The sequence below is a fragment of the Mauremys mutica genome, chromosome 1 (assembly GCF_020497125.1).
Source record: "Mauremys mutica isolate MM-2020 ecotype Southern chromosome 1, ASM2049712v1, whole genome shotgun sequence".
NCBI lineage: Eukaryota > Metazoa > Chordata > Testudines > Geoemydidae > Mauremys > Mauremys mutica.
In genome coordinates this window covers 25417352-25437140 of record NC_059072.1, presented here as the reverse complement: position 1 = coordinate 25437140, position 19789 = coordinate 25417352, and the positions used below count along the sequence as shown (strand labels likewise).

Sequence of the window (19789 nt, the reverse complement as noted above, 5' to 3'; positions counted from 1 at the left end):
CCCTCATGGCTTAGTCACTTTGTGTCACAGTTAAATGAACTCATTTTAAACAGAAGGAATTCACGGTCCTAAGATACCATCTTGGTTTATTTAAGAGTTAAAGTTACTGGATTCTAGTTCTTGTTAACAATTTGAAACGTGGCTGTACATAATCTACGTGGAGCCTTCTGCTCACAGCATACCTACAAGTCTGCCATTAAACAAGGAGCCACAACTTTCTAAGTAGAGTACCTAAAGTTAGACACTTCCTGTCGATAGGTATCTACATAGGGATGTAAGTGGGCTGATTTTTCAGCACCCACAACCCAGACTCAAACCAATGGGAGTTCAGTGTGGCTTTTCTTTATGTACCTCTGCCCCCAACTAGTTGAAGCTGTCCTCTGCCGCCTACCTGGTGCTCGGTTTTCAGTCAGGTGTTAGCAATATAAATATTACCAAAACCCACTCATGGCAATGTGGACTTGGCAAAACCATTTTGCCACATTCTATAAAACTTGCTGTAGATTAATGGAAAACTCTTGCTTACAAGCAGAGAACGCCGGACTGAAGACTGTATTTCCTCCAAACAGCTTCCATTATCCGACAGATCAGATCCAGCTAGAACAAAAAGGGACGTGGATGAGTTCTTGTGTGGCCGTTGGCCTCTGCTAGCACTTCCAACACCAGTTCACGTGATAACATCGTGTGGATTTTAGTTCTCCTCTGATTATTCCAATCTCTTCTTAGCTGATTTCCAACACCCACAAACAAGTGTTCAGCCCACACAGTCTCTTTCTTGTGCTCCCTGGCTGACCTCCAGTTCAGAACTATTGGCCAGTGCCAGCTCCTAGCCCCACTCACCTCTGGCCCCTCTAAGCTTCTGCAGCCAACAGAGAACCTGCCCTTGTATGCGAATGTTGAAAGGATTCCATAACCATGCTCCGTGCAGCGTGCAGATCCAGCCTCATTCCCAAAACCTCAACTGCCACATAGGGCTGTTTGGAATAATCCCATTAATGTTAAATGAGAAGTGTTTTTGTAGCTCAACACCATCGCAAACATCTGGCATGTCTCTAACACCGTTCATCTGGGGGCTCAAAATTCTTTAGAAACACTAGTTTGGAGGGATTAACTGAACACTCCTAAGGTAAGTATCATCCCCATATTCCTGGGGGTATACGAAGGCACAGAGAGGTTAAAGTTTACTTCCCCACGGTACAGTGATGAACTCCTAGCACAAGCCAGACAACTCTGACTAACATTCCCATATTTTCCAAGTTCAAAACTTTTTGGACGTGATGGGAAATTCCAGTTGAAATACTCTAGAGTTCAGCAGTTTCTCTTTCATTTCCAGGAAATGACAATGACTTCCAATTTTCAGGCACAAGCCAGAAAAACCACACCTCCTGTCTGGAAAGGCGTTCATTTCTGGTCCCGCAAGCAACAGAGCCCTTAGTCTAACTACACTCTGGCTACATCTGGAGTTTTAGCTATATGTGAAGATCAGCACATAGTAGAAGTTTCTAAAGGAGTTCCCAAAAGTTATGCCACAGTCACTGGCTATGCTATTACTTGCATGACAAAACTGGATGTCTGCGGGGACTTGGTAGAGTTTGAGTAAGCACATACTGATCCAGCTTCTACCCAGTTCAGAAAATTGCAGCTTACAGGTGTCATTTGGTTCGGCTATAATGATGTAACCAAGTTTTGAGTGCATGCAAGTCATTTTATGTTGTTTGTATTCTGATAGCACTTCAGAGTCCCCACTGTGCTAGCTGTACAAAGACAATCCCTGCCCCACAGTTCCTGCAATCAAATACACAAGACAAAGTGTGGGGAAAAGGAAGCATTGTTGTTGCTTTCCAGATGGGGGACAGTAAGTGACTTGCCCACGGTCACCTAGTGAGTCTGCGGTAGAACAGGACATGAACATTAATCCAGTGCATTAACCACCAGAACATCCTCCATCTCAGTAAGAGTGAACATGGAGTAGAAACTGGTAGAGCAGTATAAGCCTCACCTCTTGGTACACTTAAAACTGAACTGGAGAAAATCCAGATAAAAAAACATCAGTAGCAAAATGGACTAGACCAGCCAATACTGCAGTGACAGGGTTAATATTTTCTAGAGTGCCTATGCCACGTTTGAATTTTTATGCCTTACTTTCTGAGATGCTGAGGTTCCACTGCAGTGTTCAGCCACTCTGGCTTTTCTAAGGTACTTCTGTGATGATTAAGGCTGCATGTTTGTCACGGACATCACAGAAGTCACGGATTCTGTGACTTTCCGTGACTTCTGCAGCAGCCAGCAGTTTGGGTGTGTGGCAGGGGACTCAGGGCTAGGGCTGGGGCAGGGAGTTGGGGTACAGGGTGGCACTTATCTAGGGTGGCGCTTCCCGGCTCCCACCAGCATGTCCCTGCAGCTCCTAGGCGGAGGGGGCCAGGGGCTTCGCACACTGCCCATGCCTGCAGGTGCTGCCCCCGCAGCTCCCATTGGCTGCAGTTCCCAGCCAATGGGAGCTGCTGAGGTGGCACTTGTGACGGGAGCAGGTGTGAGGAGTCTCCCTGGCCTTCCCTCCCCCTAGGAACTGCAGGGACATGCTGGTGGGAGCCAGGTAGGGAACCTGCCAGCCCCACCAACCCTCCTACCCCCCAGCACCAGCAGGGGTCCTGGGTCGCACGCTGCCGCTGCCTGCCCCCTCAGTACAGATCCCGGGCTGCGCGCCACCACCCACCCTCTCCCTCCCCAGTGCCAGCTGGGGTCCCGGACTGCATGCTGCTGCTCGCCTCTCCCCAAGCACAGCAGGGGTCCCGGGCCACCCCCCCAGCACCCACGGCATCCCTGGACTGCCCCCCCCACAGCAGACCCCCGGACCAAGTTTTAGTCAGGGGTCTATAGTAATGAATGGGTCACTGGCTGTGAATTTTTGTTCACTGCCCATGACCCATCCATGACTTTTACTAAAAATACCCGTTACTAAAACATAGCTTAGTGATGATCTATGAATGCCAAGAACAAAACTAAACCCATTTTTCGTTACTTCCTGCTTTGCTGGTTCCTGCCCTGCCATACACTGCTGAGATTACATTAAAGAATGCTGGAAAGAGAATCACATTCAGGCCACCTGACCGATAAATGGGGTATGGGAAATGTAAAGATGTTATGAATGCAGTGAGAACTCCCAACCAGGATGAGGGGAGATCCAGGTCTAGTGATGGACTTCTAAAAGAATCTTGCAAAGTGTGCCTGCCAAATGGCTGGAGTAATTTTTATGGGCATTTTGCCTGTGTTTATAACAACTTTGTTTAGTTTCTGTTAAGGCACCTACAGGAATGGAAGCCTATAAATTGCATATTAAGAGAATTCTTGCTTTAGGTGATGTTAAAGAGCAAAATTCATCACAGGTTTTGTTATTAAATAGTGGGGGTTATTTTAAAGGCTCAATCTAAATTGATTTGTTTTGCCAGAAACTTTGGCAGAACAGGGCTAAATAAGCATTCTGACACCAAGGAGTTCTTGTCTTTGTTTAGATTAAGAGGGAACACATGAAAATGAGAAAACCGTAGCAAAAGAGAAAATGCATCCCAGTTCTACTTTAAACATCAAGCATTCATGCTGCAAGGAATCTTACAGTTCTTATTTTATCAGTGACTAGTTTTCTTCTCCAATCTTTCTTATTACAGACACACAGATCTAGAAAATAGATACTGGTTACTGAGCAATGAGCCATGCACAAGACACAGAGAAAGACAGTCCCTACCCAGAGAAAATGATCTAAAAAACCAAAGTTCCAACAGTAACTTAAATTTGGAAAATAAGGGGGGAAATTTCAAACTAACCAGTTTTGAAACATATTCCAGAACTATCTGGTCAATCTTCATTTTCCCAACATATTGTAGATGCCTCATAAGATGATCTTTCAACTGAGCAACCATCTGGAAAAGGAAAACAGCCATTTAGGTGTTCAAGCAGGTGCAAGTGCCAATTCACATGAACTAGCACAACAATCTTCTGTCTGTGGCAAACAAACATGATTTGCACTGAGATCACAGCCTATCACACATTCTCGCCAAAGAAAAAAGTGATTTTAAACAGCCAAAATTATAACTTAGTATAGATCCAGCTCAATGGACCAATTAACATAACACGAGGCCTTCAGTTATCCCTGGACCACGCTTCTCTGCCTAACAGGAGAAAGCCTGCAAATCTAAATCTCTATAAACGCTACTAAGTTACAGTGGCTGCATATATCACAACACACGGCTACAACTTCTACGCAGTCCTTCACCTGAAAAAAGAAGATTCTTAAATATTCCAGTTCTCAGCATTCAACTTTAGGTCATGGAGAAAGAATTACTAGGATTTGGATGAGAGGACCAGACTGAGAGAGGAGTCCATAATGAGCCCTAGATTTTGAGTGGCAGAGAACAGGAGAGGTGCTGAGGGTTTCAGAGGCAAGATGAGGAGTTCAGTTCTAGCCGTGCTGAGTTTGAACAGGTCACGAAATCTGCAGGAGTAGATGTCCAACAGATTGGCTAAGATTTGGGACTGGATGGAGGGGGACAGCTCAGGAGTGGAGATCTAAATTTGAGAGTCATCAACATGCAGTCAGTAGATGAAGCCATGTGAGATCACCCAGGGAAAATGGTGTAAAGGAGGAGGTGGCCCATAGATGTAATGGGGTTACAAGTGAAGTAGAGGGCAGGTGAGAAACAAAGGAGAATGTGGAAAGGGTGTTAAGTGGGGAGCAGAAAAAGGATCATGCGGGATCTCGTTGATCTTCTTTTTGAAAGTTAGCCTGCTCTTGCAAAGAGGGAGGAGGACATGGGAGAGGGATTAGAAGGGAGTTAAAAACTGAAAGTAAGTGACAGGGGCTTGGGGTGATGCCCGGTGAGGATGGAAAGTCAGTGTTTAGGCAAGGAGTACAGCAGCATATAAGAAAAAGAGCAAGCTTGTACTGGAGGAAGTCAGGTTTTGACAAATTAGCTTTTAGCTATGATTTGCCTCCTAATTTTCATTTTTAGGGTTTAGTGTCTTGACCTGGGAGAAGGGAACCAAACCAAGTCCTGCATGGCAGTGTGTTCGGTCCCATTTCTAGTCCCAACGCTGATTAGCCTAAGCCAGTGGTGGGCAACCTGCGGCCCATGAGGGTAATCCACTGGTGGGCCGTGAGACAGTTTGTTTACATTGACCATCCGCAGGCAGGGCCACCCAGTGGCCGTGGTTCACTGTTCCCAGCCAATGGGAGCTGCGGGTGTCCGTGCCTGCCGACATTCTATGTAAACAAACTGTCTCGTGGCCTGCCAGCGGATCACCCTGAGGGGCTGTGTGCATCCCGCGGGCCGCAGGCTGCCCACCACTGGCCTACGTGATCTTCTAGTGAACCACTGAATAAAAGACTTTGCAAGAAAAACTACAAGTAAATACTATCGAACTTATTCTTTACATTGATCAAGGTTGCGTGTCTTCTACTGCACAGGATGTAAAAAAAACACTTACTAGTCCGATTAATAATCGCTGCTGGTAGTCTTCCTCTTGAAAAAGAGGAACTAGCCTTTCCTCTGAAATAAACAGAATTAATATCATTCAAATACGTGATTCTGCAGAATTAGTGAGAGACTTCAGGGACTCTGAGGAGAAACAAACAGGAGGCAGAGCGTTCCCATTCCTAGACAGATTCAGAGAACAGTGACGGAACAGAAAATTGTCACCAGGCAGTCTTCCTCAGCTGCTCTAATATGGAGGCATTTGTGAAAAAAACTTATTCTCTTCCCCTCAGTTCTCTTATACAATAGCATCGCACTTTGCTTCTATAGCTCTTTCAATCTCTAAGAGAAATGATGCCATCACCATTAGCCCTTTAGAGCCGGCAGGTCCAGAAAATCCAGTGGTAACAAGAATACAAAATGCACACTGTTCTGATCTTGACATTTACAACTCTCACCACGGGCAAACATCTGGGCGGGTTTGCTATACAACTGGTTAGAGCAAAGTAGCCTTTGCACAGAATGCACCTCCTACTCTCACAACAGAACTCTTTGGCCTGGCTATTTCAGTTACAAATTGCTGAGTACGGTGAATCTAAATATCCGACAGCACTCCCTTTAACTGCATGGAAGAAAGAGATTACAAAATAAAAGAACAGGTACAGAACACAACAGAACCTGGCATCTTCTGACTCCTTACGAGTTCTTCCTGTCCTATGAGATCAAACTAACAGCCTGACCCTGCAAGATGCAGAGCAGCTCCACTGTCACGGACTGGGATTAGAGGGCTTCACTTGACATCTTGCAAAAACGGGCCCCTAATTTTTTAAGCATTTCCCTTTAACTATCTTTTGCCTGCCTTGAAGTATATGTATTTAGCTACTCCTTGGGCAAGCCACCTACCCCCCTCTACCTCACTTTCCCTATCTGTACAAAGATGGGTCTGGCTAGCCCCATTTTAAAATGCCTGGAGATCTATGGATAAAATGAACTAGGTAAATGCTCACTATTACTATTACTAACTAGAAAGTCTGTAGGCACAGTTGAGGGTCTGACATGAATGAACTATTCAGACAAGTGTATGGTTTTTAAACCAGCATCTTTAGAAGACAGGGCAGTGGTTGCAGCGTAAGGCTACAGAAGTTTAGCTAAGGCCACATGGGGTCCTAAAAGTCAGAATCCAAAGCAATGGTTGAAGGTGGGGAGGTGATCATGGTTGAATAGGGGAGGTGATCATAATGTTGGCTACTGGAAGTTAATGTTGCCTGTATATTCTAGACATGTCTGGACTTGTTTAAAGCTTTTAACTGAGTGACCAATACTTCGACTAGCACAGTGATGTAAATGAGGTGGGACTGCAATCTGGAAATCTTGATCAGCTTGTGAATGGAAACCTGAATCACATGATAGAAGTGACACAAAGAATAAGAGAGGTCCTGAAAGACTCAAATGCCTAGCAACGGAAACAAGAATAGCAACTTATGATTTGTCAATGAATTTATGGAAACTAAGTTTTAACTAATTTTTAAACTAATAAGTAGGGGTCTTGAAGGTCATTCTAGCATTTCTGAAATGATTCCAAGATGCTACTCATCAGCTCTGCTCAGCAACTGATTGAGTCTAGTGCCTTGTCTCCTCTACGATTTTTCTACCATAATCTCCCAGTGGTTGCAGCTCTGTAGCGGTAGCACTGTAGAAAGCTGATTTAACAATCATCTATCCCTTCCTTAAGGAAAACTCCTTGTGTAGATAAAACCTAGATGACTGTATTTGTCTAGATCATTTTCAAACCTGCTCTTCAATCTCACCCAGGTCTCCTGATGCTGTAACTATACATCACAGAGAGACCCTTTTCCTGCATTTTAGTTACCCAACTTTACCTGCCTCATCCCTCAGACCCTTCAATGGCAAACAGGTTCAAAACATATTTGAAAATGAATGTTTCAGGCCATGGTATGTAGACTGTAACCATTTTAGCATCCCACCTAGCCACAGACTGCATCAGTGCATGTTTTCCTTACCCAAGTTCCATGCAGCAAGATTGGAAAGCACCCTAGGGAGGGAAAACTGAATTTAAATACTGCTTCAAAAGGCTAGACACACACTGAAAAGTTACTTATCTACACGCAGCTAATCAGATTTTAAATTGCATGTATTGGCCATGTTAAACTAGCTCAGTATATTAAGGATAGTGGCATAAAATTAACTTAAACGTGTTTTTAAAGGAAGAAATCTTCATTTCTAATATTCAGTCTTAAAGCCCAGAATGCTGGATTCCCTGGACAGTTTTGTGACCATCATCAGGAGTCCCCGATGACCTGGGTTGACTGACACCTGGGTGACCTCCCATAGGTGAGGTGAATTGGCCAGGTATGTAATAACCGTGAGATGCACCCAGCTTCACAGCACTTTTAAGTCCAGAATGGTCCACTTAAAACACAGCATTCATTTAACCAGAATAAGGAAGGGTAAAATCACCAATATTTTACCTACTTTTTTGCATTCTCAAAAATATTCCTCAGATATGTTGTGGTTCTTCTTTCCTCTGCTTTCTACATTGAAAAAAACAGTTGCAGAACTATTAGAATCCTGCCACATAAAAGACCGATGAGAAACAGTGCTAGCTTTCCCTTCTAACGGGGATAATGCTACAGTAGTGCCTCTCAATCACTTTGAAAAGCACAACCTGCAGCTGGTAGAACTCAAGAAACCCACAGAAAGCTAGTGTAGCAGAAATCCAAGCCCCCAACCTGGTGGGGGAATTGTGGAATTCAGATCCTATCCGAACCTATAGGTAAGAATTACAATCACTGACTGCCCTCCCATAAGCGCTACCCAATTTCCTCATCAAATGTCTAATGAGATGAGTTCCAACAAATTAATTCTTTACTTCTGTATTCAGCTTTAAAACAATGCTCACATCACGGAAACATAACGATGGATGCTTATCCGATCTGTTCATTTACCTCTTCCGAAAGTAGCTTATACCATTCTCTCCTGAGCACATTGTTGTTGTAATGCAAGTGTGGCTCGGCATACTTCGCACACTCCAGGTTTAAGTTTAGCTTTTCCCAGAAGCCTTTACAATTTTGAACCTACAAATATGTAAACAAAAGCATGAATACAAACTGCACAGTTGTAAAACTATCTATTGAGTTTATCGCTCAAATGACGACATGAGAGAACTATGATAAATGCAGGGTTGGAAATCAGTCTTGGGTTATTGTTTTTTAAGCCATTCTTCTACTGAGAAATTATTACTACTATATAAGAAAGCTATGAAACCTCTTACACAAAGGTTCTCTTTCAGCATAGCGGGTGAATAACCTGTCCGTTTTGCACCCAGGGAATGTTAGCCGAACAATGCAGACACTTTGTTCTTTCAAAACTTCTCCCATTTGATATTTCTTTCCTTTGTTTGGCAGTGGCTTTCTCCTCCTCAGCCATAGCACTGCATCATACTGGCACGCCAAGGTTTGTACCATTACAGAATTGCATTAGCACTTTTGTTATAGAGTCCTATTTGAGAAGTTGATATAACAAACTCAGCCCAGAAAAAAAAAAAGCGCTTTTCTACAGCATTTTTTAAACCTTTGATTTTAACATTGAAATTGACTTAAAACCTAGGAGGGTAACAGGAAAAACCAAACACGTACAATTCTGGTTTCCTGCGCCTGTTTTTGCATCTAGAATTCCACACTGGGTCTGACTTTAATTTATTTATTTTAAATGGAAATTTGAAGCCATTATTAAGGCTCAGCAGCATGCACTGTACTGGACAGGATATAGAAGATTAAGACACTAATTTTTGGAAGATGGTTGAAAAAAACCCACATTTTTAAGCTTTACTCCTCTATTCATCTGCCTTTCCTGGCATACCTTTCCAACCACTGCCATCATCTTAGCAACACTTTGGGGGCACCAGCAGGCTTTTGGCTGCCTCTGCCCCTTGCCAGTTTTCTTACCTTTAATAATTGCCACAGTGAATTGACACTGTTTCATAGCATGGAGCACATCTTACTGGAGAAAGTGACACATGAAAACCTGGCCTCCTTCCCTGCACTTTAATTCATACTCATATGGACCACTTCCCTTCCACTGTCAGTCACACAAAAATCCTGTGGCAACTACAGCGATGGCTTACACAGAAAAGGAACATCAGGAAAATAACTTCAGGGAAATGATGTATTTTTAGCTGCAGTTTAATGCAGTTTAGCAGTGGGAAAGCAAAGAGAGGAACCAGCATCTTGCCCATCCTGAGCTGGAGACCACCCGTTGCCCACAGTATCAAATCTCTGGTCTAAGACTCAAAATATTTTGAATAAAACAGCACTCAATGGAAGATGAAGAGAAAAACCAAGAGTAAATGTTCTAAATGTCCTATTTGGTCTAGGTTGGGATAGCTGCATAGTCAGTGAAAGTAAAATCCTGCACTTTCAGTGGGTCAAACAAGAATTCATCTATCCTAGCACTGCAGGGTTTGTGTTAGACCATCAGATGCTTTCCTCCTTTCAGCCCTGCAGCATCCACGAGGCCCACCTGAGTTAATGTGCCCTCAGAGTCAGGGACCTACCTCCCTGGAGACCAGTCCGTTATTCCTCCAGGTTTCTCCAAGGGCAGGCGTGACCATCCTTAATTGCTCTAATTTTTAAACAAACATTATAGCCCATTTCCCCTTGTATGTTGCATCTTCATTCAATATTGCATGGAACTGCTGCCCTGAGCAAACAAGCTGTTTTCTGTCCTTTGCCCCTTAACATTATTTCACATCTGCTTTTGAACCTGACTAGCTGGCTATTGGAAAATCCATCACGTGGACCCTTTCTTTGCACAGCACCCAAAGTTCACTTGCCCTTGAGCAGTCCTATCTTTCTAGAAGCTACTGGCTATTTCTCCCCCAGAAGTCTCTGACACAAACCTATTCTCCATCAATCACAGCCTTAAATATAATGTCTAAAGATTTTTAAAAAGGGACTAGTGATTTTGGTGCCAAACTGAGATACTTTAAAGGAGACTAATTTTCAGAAAGTGCTGAGCAACCAGTACCAAAAATAATTTTAAAAAGTACAGGCATATGTGACTATTCACTTAATTTCCTATTTCTCCAGTTGCACTCGAGATCAGGCATGACTTTGAAAGACAACCTATAATCCATCACAGCGAATTACGACACACTCCCACATAATTATGAGGAGACCCAGGCTAACTTTTAAAGTGTATAGTATGGTTTAACTACACTCCCCAACTTTTGTGTGGCCTTAGCTGACAAGGGTCAGTCTGGGTTTTAACATAGTTTAATTAGGTTAAACACTTGAGGTTAACACAATTGACTGAGATTTTTGGTAGTAAATAAGCAAAATAACTAACTCTACAACATATTACTATGGTATTTTTTTGGCGTTGTGTTACTGTTAGGTTAACAACAGCCAGAATATACAACAAGGGTGACATCTAGTGACCAGTTTAGATAGTTGCAGTTGCACAACCCTATGGATCTCCTGACAGTCCCCTCTTGCATTGTTTTCAAGCCATACAAACCCTTGTTTGACATGATGAAAAGCTGCTTTTGTCTAGTGAGTCCATAACAAAGTGGCAGGTTTTAAGATTAAAATTTGATGCCACTGAAAACTAAAACCCGCAGCATCTTTTGGTTTCATTTAAGATGTCACCAGGTTAAAATAAAGGATTGTTTGTTGCCTAGAGTCTTGGTTTTCTTTGGCCTGTCCAAAGAAAGAAACAGGGTCAGGCTGGGTAAGAACTGGAGGAGAGATCTCCATAATGCAGGTGGAAGTGGCGTTCATTCTGCAGGCTGCCCTGTACCACCGGACAGTACAGGATTAGTGGCCCAGCCTGAAACTGTATTACCGATGGCGTCATTTTTCAGAGATGTCAAGCCAAAGGTTCTCTCCGCTTGTGAGGGTTTAAAAAACCCATGGCCCTTTTCACAAGAGCAGTCGTGTCAGACTATATTTATCCAACACAGTGAGGACTATTTGCCTGAACTCCTCTTGCAGTTTTGAATGGCTACCACGGTCCTCTTCACCGCCTATTGTACGTATCTTTGTGCTACCATCTAACTGGTGGTGGTGGATGTATAACTAACTGCGATGAGAGGCACTAGGTAAATATGCAACAAAGCTCAATGCTTACTCCCTGCCTGCTCCCCCGTGCCATGAGACGGCCTTTTCCGATGCCCACCCCCTTGCCGATTCTGTGTGCCTCACTCTTTTCTTTCAAATTCTTCAAGACTCTTCCTTCGAGTTAGCCTTCCAACACAGACTTTTATCCCACTCTTCCTGACAAATTAAAACATGAGTGAGCATAAATATATTAACTTGTTCAAAGAAACTGATCAGATTTCTATGCAACACAAACAAACATATTCCATGAGCTTACAGTGGTGAGCCTGGCCTCTCTCACAACCCCTTGTTCCCAAGCCTTGTGTTTGTTATCCCTTAGTAGGCTGTTGAATTTAGGATCCATTTTCCTACTACATGTGGCGCACCCTCAAATGGGAAGGAATTCCCTGGGAGCACTCAGAAGTTCACAAAGGGCATGGGGCCCTTAAATAGAAAGTTCATCAGGGTCGGGAGATGTCATCGTGTCCGTGAAATGCCTCATGCACCTGAGAGACTGCAGAAATAATAACTAAAGGGCCAGATTCAAGTCTATGTTCTGGTTGCTTTTTCACTCTTGGGCAACAAGAACCACCTAGAACCCCATTAACTGGTCAGTGAAACTGGGTTTATGGTGGTTTTGTATCATTGAAGCAGTGTAAACAAGCCAGAACAGAGCACTGAATTTGACCCAGAGCATTTGTATCTTAGTGTCACATAAGAATCAGAGCACTTCGCAGTCAAAAGCAACAGCAAATAAGTGTCTTTAGTTTAACTTTATCCTTCTCAGTCTGTTTAGGTTTTTAGACACAAGTAGGAAAGGAGTTTCACATTCGAGAAGTGCAGCTGCTAAAGACCTTTGCTCCCAGAGGCTTGAGGTTAAATCTCAGACAAACTGAGCAGCCTGCTAATTTTGACCTCAGTGAGCACATGCAGCATATGGTGACCAAAGATCCATCTCAAGACCTGATCTCCCAAGTGTCATCAACTCCCAGTGAAATCAATGGTAAGCAGCTAGGCCCAATTCTGCACTCACCCTGGTGTAAATCAGGAGCAATCCCACTGATGCCAGGAAAATTGGGCCCTTAGAGCCAGTTAAAACTGAAATTTTAAACTAGTTCTGGGCATGTGGGGAGTAAGAGCACGTCTGACTTAAGTTATTCCATTTGACAATATTCTCAAGTTCCAGAGCAAGCTATGTCCAGAATACAACTCCCACAAGAGACCTTTGCTCACATGCTGGGTTCCCAGCACTCTGAACATCACTCCTATGTTATTTGTCAGAGTGATTCTCCGAACATTCAGCACAGATCTTACAACTTTATTTGCCAGTGTCCTTACAGCCATGTTCTCCCAACTGCCAAGTGCTCTTAACCTTCATACAAAGTGAAGACTTCAGTTGAAGGCAATTGTGGGTAGGGGGGCAGGGAAGATGAAGGAATCATCAATCCAGCTTTCATAGCAAATATAGGAACTACAGACAGATTTCCCCCTTTCACTCTGCCAAAGACTATACCCTGTTCAGCTTCTGTATGAGGAGAGATTAAAAAGACTGGGACTGTTAAGCTTGGAAAAAAGATGACTAAGACGGGATATGGTAAAATCATGAATGATGGGGAGAAGGAAGTGAATAAGGAAGTGTTATTTACCCCTTCAAATAACGTGAGAACCAGGGGTCACCCAATGAAATTAATAGGCAGCAGGTTTAAAAACAAACAAAGTATTTCTTCACAGACACAGTCAACCTGTGGAACTCATTGCCAGGGGGTGATGTGAAGGCCAAAACTATAATGGGGTTCAAAAAAGAATTAGATAAATTAATGGAGGATAAGTCCATCAGTGGCTCTTGAGCAAGAAGGTCAGAGATGCAACCCCATCGCTGGGTGTTTTTAGCCTCTGATTGCCAGAAGCTGGTATTGGACAACAGGAAATGGATCACTCGATAATTGCCTGTTCTGTTCATTCCCTTTGGGGCACCTGGCATTGGCCACTGTTGGAAGATAGGATACTGGCCTAGATGGACCATTGGTCTGACCCAGTACAGCCATTCTTATGTTCACCAGGTTCAGCTCCTTTTCCATACCCACCTGTACCCATACAATTGGGTTGTTTAGGTGAAACAGACACTTCTTCTGATCAGCATGGCCCGAGTGATCACAACAATGCAAGCACAGGGCACCATGGCCAAAATTAAAGGAAAAATCCTGAACTGCTGGTGCTGATGAACATTAGGGATGTAAAATGTTAACCAGTAAACATTAGTCTTACCATTTAACCTGCTTTAACCATTAACACCCCGGCCTGCTGGCTGCCTGGCCAGAGAAGACCCAGCCACTTAATTGGTTAACCGTTTAAACAAAATATTTTTAATAGTTTAAATGGTATTTACATCCCTAATGAAAATATAGTCACACCTCCAATGGCCCCAGTGAGAGGCATTAGAAATTCCCCATGTCCATAGGCGGCAGGTTTGTATAATTTTTGGTGGGGCCCAGAATGGGTGTAATCTCCCTCTCCCCCCCCCCCCGCCCTGTAAGATGATATATATATTTTATTAAATAGTGTAAAAATGGATTGGAAGCCATAAGCGTTTAAGTTTCTTTTTATTGCATAATATCACAATAAAAAATTATTTAACTAAGAATATCAGTAATTAATACTCTTTTGAATATGGAAACGACCATACACTGTTTATTCAATAATCCTCAAAACAAATACTTTCTAAAATTGCAACAAATATAGCCCCTTCTTTTGTGATGTGCTTTAGGAGGCAGCAAACACTTTTTGTCGTTGTTTGGTTCTTGAAATGAAGTCATCCAGGAGACTTGCAATGTCCAATTCAGAGGTAAAGTTTTTATGAACGTGCAGAAATGTCAAGTGATTTAGACGTTCTTGGCTCATTGTTGTTCGCAAATAATTTTTCAGTCGGCGCAAGCAACTGAATGATCGCTCAGCGGTGCAGGTTGTAGTCGGAATTGTGTAGAATAATTTCAGGAGAATTGTAACTTCTGACAACAGGTCACTTAAGCCTTCATTTTGTTTTAGAAATTGCTTCACTTCACTCACTGAAGTGAGCTGGCAATTTCTCAATCTGCAAATATCACTCAACATTTCTAAATGAAGAAATAGTTTCTCCATGTTGATGTCACCATGGAATGCTTCACTTATTTGGACAATGTCCTGTTTTGAGCCATTTGCTGCCTCAGTTATAAGCTTCTCCAATTTTACTGCGAATGTAAAGCTTTCTGTTGAAAACCTCTGTTCAATTGCAACTTTGCAAGCATCAATGATCAACATATTTTTTATGAAAATAATCTTTAGGGTCACTGAAGGTGTGAGGAAGGCTTCCATGGTCGAGCCATCTTGGAGGTTTGCGTTTTCTTGGGAGTGTAGGCTCATCTAAATAAAGATTTCTTGCCTTCTCTACCGTTGTTTCCCAAAAGCGATTGTATGATGAGTCAGTACGCATCCCACTCAACACCTCTTGCAATAGGCCAACTTTCTTCATAACGCTTGTCAATGATACATTTGGGCTTTGAATTTGTGCATTAGCTTCTTCTACCGGACCCATGGCTTTCACAAGAACTGTTAGTATAAAGTATGTTGAAAAAGATTGAAGTTGCTTTGAGAATCCACTACATTTTAAGCCAAATTCATCAGAAGAGTAACTAAGTTCATCTAGGCAGTTCATCATGGCCTTGTAGTTTTGGAGCAGTGATTTAATGCTACTAATCCTTAGTGTCCATCTTGTTGGGCACAATGGTCGTAAAGAAGGTTCTCCTTCACTCTGAAACTCTCTGAATGCTGCCATACGTTTTGGTGACTCCCTGAAGGCATTGATGAGATCTTTCACCATAAAAAACATATAACGACACTCTTGAATATTATGCAGGGCATCCTGCATGGCAAGGTTAAGAGAATGTGCAGCACAATGCACAAATTCTGCTCTCGGCTCTCGTTCCTTCACTCTGGCTTGGACCCCAGTAAATTTGCCAGACACATTACTGGCTCCGTCGTAACACTGCCCCCGGCAATCAGAAAAGGGCAAATCACACCTGAGAAGTGTATCTTCCACAATTTTGAAAAGAGAAGCAGCATCCATTGTGTCAGTTTGGTAAAACCCAATAAACTCCTCATAAATCTCCCAGTCTTCACTAGAAAAGAACCTTAAAGAAAAACTTACTTGTTCTTTTCTTGACAAATCGGTAGTCTCATCCATTACAATGGCATAAAACTTAGAAGCCTTTATCTTTTGCACAATTTTTCTTAGCGCCGTCATTGCCATCATTTCGATTATTTCATTAATAACCTCATGTGATATCCACTTGTATTTTGTGCGATTGAGCCACTGTCTCAGTTCCTCAGAATCTGTACTGCGTAGCAACAAGAGCTGCATCAAATTTGAATCACTGTCATTATGTCCACGTAGTGCTATTCCTTGTTGAGCTAGGTACTGAACACTGGTAAAAATGTTGTGCAGTGCAATCCTAGCTGACTGCGATTCTTTTCTGTAACTGGCTGACACTAGTGCAGAAACATTTACCTGTGATTGCAGAGCAGCATATTTCATTACTGCTTCCTTGTGACAGGAGGATTTTTCGTGTGATTTAAAACCACGCAATGCATGTTTCCAATTTTGAAATCCAGATGAAATAAATGTTGGTTCAGCCTTCGTAGAAAATATTAAGATCTTCTTTTCAGAACAGTTTTTGCAGACTGAGCAAAAAGCTCTGTTTAATTTGATATTGTACTCCAACCACTTAAATCTTGATAGCCAAGATTGCTGAAAACTCCTTTTCTTATCATCTTGTGGATTTGCCACTTCTTTCTTTTGTATAACTTCAGTTTCAAAGCTGGGTGTTGAACTCAGGCCATCACTTGATGAATTACCCTTTTCTTCTTTTTCTCTGGGTAACTTTATTAAGAATTTATCCATTGTTGATCATTAATGGTCCTACAAATCAAGGATTTGTTGTTGGGATAAAATGAAGCTACAACACGTCGGTGCCACAAGATTACAAGGGTCAATTAAAAGTGGAAAGTCAGAAGCAGCACTTGCCTGCTTCAATATATTATACTTTGTTGTACCTGTTGTGATGAAGTGGGAATGTTCTTAATGTTTTCTCTGAATACTGTGTGAGTGCCTCAGTTTCCCCTGCAAGGTGCCAACTGAAGGTGTTGGGATAAAGAAATCAGGTGGCCTCCTGGTCTGGAAGAGACACAAAGGCCAGAGGAGGGGCTAGAGGGACTGTCAGTTTGGAGCTGGCTGGGGAAAGAGAGAGGCACCCAGAACTTGGGGCTGGGGAACCCAGCCCCAGAAGTGGATCTGACTGAAGGGTCCTGTTTTCTGTACCTACAAGCTCTGTTTTAGACTGTGTTCCTGTCATCTAATAAGCCTCCTGTATTACCAACTGACTGAGAGTCACGTCTGACTGTGGAGTTGGGGTGCAGGACCCTCTAGCTTACCTAGGAGCCCCACCTGTGCGGACAGCGCATGCTGAATGCTCCGAGGTCAGACCCAGGAAGGTGTAAGTTTCTTGCCCTGGAGACAGTATGCTCAGAGAGAGGAGGCTCCCCCAGAGTCCTGACTGTCTTTGTATGGAGTAGTTCTAGAGCAGGGGTCACCAACCTTTCAGCAGTGGTGTGCTGAGTTTTCATGCATATGCTTTAATTTAAGGTTTCATGTGCCAGTAATCATAGATTATTAGGGTTCAAAGGGATCTCAGGAGGTTATCTAGTCCAATTCCCTGCTTATGGCAGGACCAATCCCCCAATGGCCCCCTCAAGGATTGAACTCACAACCCTCCGTTTAGCAGGCTAATGATCAAACCACTAAACTACGACCCCAACCATCCCCCCAATACATTTGACTGTTTTTAGAAGGTATCTCTATAAGTCTATAATATATAACAACTACTGTTGTATGTAAAGTAAACAAGGCTTTCAAAATGTTTCAGAAGCTATATTTAAAATTAAATTAAAATGCAGATCTTATTAGTTTACTGTGATCCTTGCCTTTGCTTTTCCTTGTTGAGTTTTCCAATGTCTGGTGGCACCTATTTAGATACTTTAAGTTGCACACAGGCTTCTGAGTTATAATTTGATAACTGGCTGGCAGGAGGTCAGAGGCTGGAACCCCAGATTGGCAGCTGCGGTGAGTGGAGTTGGTGGCTGGTAGGGCTGAGCAGGGCAGGGGGCCTGCGCTGAAACTCCAACTGGAAGCAAGGTGAGTGGGGTTGCGGGAACTCTGGCTAGTAAGGGCCAGCAGAGGGAACCCCAGAACGAGGTTGGGCTGAGCAGCTCAGCCTGCACCACATGCCATGAAAAATCAGCTTGCGGCCAACCCCTGTTCTAGAGCATCCCAGCATCCTCTTCTACACCATGCGCTTCCCGAAAGTCTGCACAGGGCACTGACTCTCCCTCCTCTCTGGCCTTTGTCTTTTTTCCAGGCATTAGGAGGCCACCTGATCTCTTTGTTCTCCAACACCTTCAGTTGGCACCTTGCAGGAGAGTGGCCCAGGCCATCAGTTGCCTGGAGGCAGGGTTGCAGCCCTTCTCTGTGCAGACACCATCACACTGGCCCTCTAGGGCTTTACAACAATCACACCCCTTTATCCCACCATCTAGAGCCTTAAGAAATACATTGGGGAAACTGAGGCACACAGACAGTATTCAGAGAAAACACCTGTATACGACCAGTTACATACTTTGAAGGGTGTAAAATAATCAAATATTGTGCTAAATACAATGATACTCCAAACTGACCACCAAATTTAAGTTGCATGTTTTTCCCCTCAGGTGAGGGTTCTGGGGTGGGGCTGGGGATGAGGGGTTCACAGTGCAGGAGCGTGCTCGGTGCTGGGGGTGCAGGCTTTGGGGTGAGGCAGGGCTGAGGATGAGGAACTTGGGGTGCAGACAGGCTGCCCCAGGGCTAGGGCCAGAGAGGACTCCCCATCACCACCACTGGCAGCAGCAAGCTCCAGGGGAGGGACCCCTCCTCTCCCCCCTGCCCCCCACAGCACACTCACTCTGCACCACAGTCACTGCTTATGTTCCTTCCTAGGGCCCCTCAGGTCCAGAAAGCCCACTCACCTCCCCTGTGATGGGTACTAGGGGGTGGGGGTTGCCATCACAGGTAGCCTTCCATGTTGCTGCCCCTCACCATAACTTCACTGTGGATGGGGCTGCCCCTTGCCCAGCATGGGGCAGAAGTGGGGTCTGTACGGTGATGGCTATGGGGCAGGGGAGCAGGGTGTCATAAAATTCACCTAAGCCCCAGCTGCTCAGGTAGGTCTATGAATCCCCCTCCCCCATCTGCCCTGTGGTGGGTGGATGCTGGAGGGGAGGGGCACTGCCTTCACATATGGCTTCCTGCCTCCCTGACCCCTGCTGCAGCCTGCAGCCCCTCACCGTAGCTTCAGTGGGGGGGGGGGACGAACGGTGGGAGGGGATGGCATGGGGCTGCCCCTTCCCCAGCGTTGGGCAGGAGTGGGGGCTGGGGGGGAATCATAGGGTCAAACACTCACGGAAGCCCAGGACCTGCTCAGGTGGGTGAGGTCAGTCTCCGAGTCCTGGCCGGAAGTGCCCTTTGCATCTCCTGCAGGTAGGGGGGGAGGGGAGGGCTGCCAAGCATGGCACAGCCCCCTCCGCTCCCCCGGCCAGTGCTCCAGCAAGCAACAGCAGCAGAGGCAACAGGCAAGGCAAGGGAGAGAGACATGCCTGCGTTTAAGCCTCCAGCCTCCAGGGTGGGGCAGAGGAGAGGGCTGCCACCAACACGGCGGGCCCCCCTCCCCCTCCCTCGGAGATGGTACAGTCAGCAGCAGCTTGCACTCACTGCTGACTGCTGAGCGGCAAGGAAGAGACTGAGACAGGCAGACGCAGCTGCCTGCGTTCAGGCAGTTAAGCTCTCTCTCCCTGGCGGCGGCGGCGGACATTGGTGGGGCAGAGCCCCTGCTTGGGATTTATTCATGGGGCTAAAGCCCCAGAGCCCCATGTAAGTCAGCGCCCATGCCCATGTCCCCAGTGCAAAGAAACTTCCCCCATGTTAACTTCGGTCACAGAATGAAGAGGCTTCAAACAAACACGAAGGCACCCAGGGCAGAAGCCAATGTCCTTCCAAAAGAAAACGGCAAAGACCTGAGAAACTACAGTGCATTTCTGAGCCAGCAAAATCTGTCTGGAAAATTCATGTTTCTAGCAACCATAAAC

General features: G+C 44.5%; 1 protein-coding gene across 1 annotated transcript in view; it reads right to left on the bottom strand.

The window, feature by feature from the left end:
* LOC123377155 (gamma-secretase activating protein) overlaps positions 1-19789 on the bottom strand; it is a 68796-nt gene that overhangs the window by 11904 nt on the left and 37103 nt on the right. The window contains exons 20-25 of the mRNA XM_045029678.1: positions 8432-8560; positions 7959-8017; positions 7487-7518; positions 5479-5540; positions 3819-3914; positions 527-597 (exon numbers count right to left, since the gene is read on the bottom strand). Of these exons, the coding sequence (XP_044885613.1) occupies positions 527-597; positions 3819-3914; positions 5479-5540; positions 7487-7518; positions 7959-8017; positions 8432-8560 (449 nt within the window). The remainder of the gene's footprint in view (positions 1-526; positions 598-3818; positions 3915-5478; positions 5541-7486; positions 7519-7958; positions 8018-8431; positions 8561-19789) is intronic.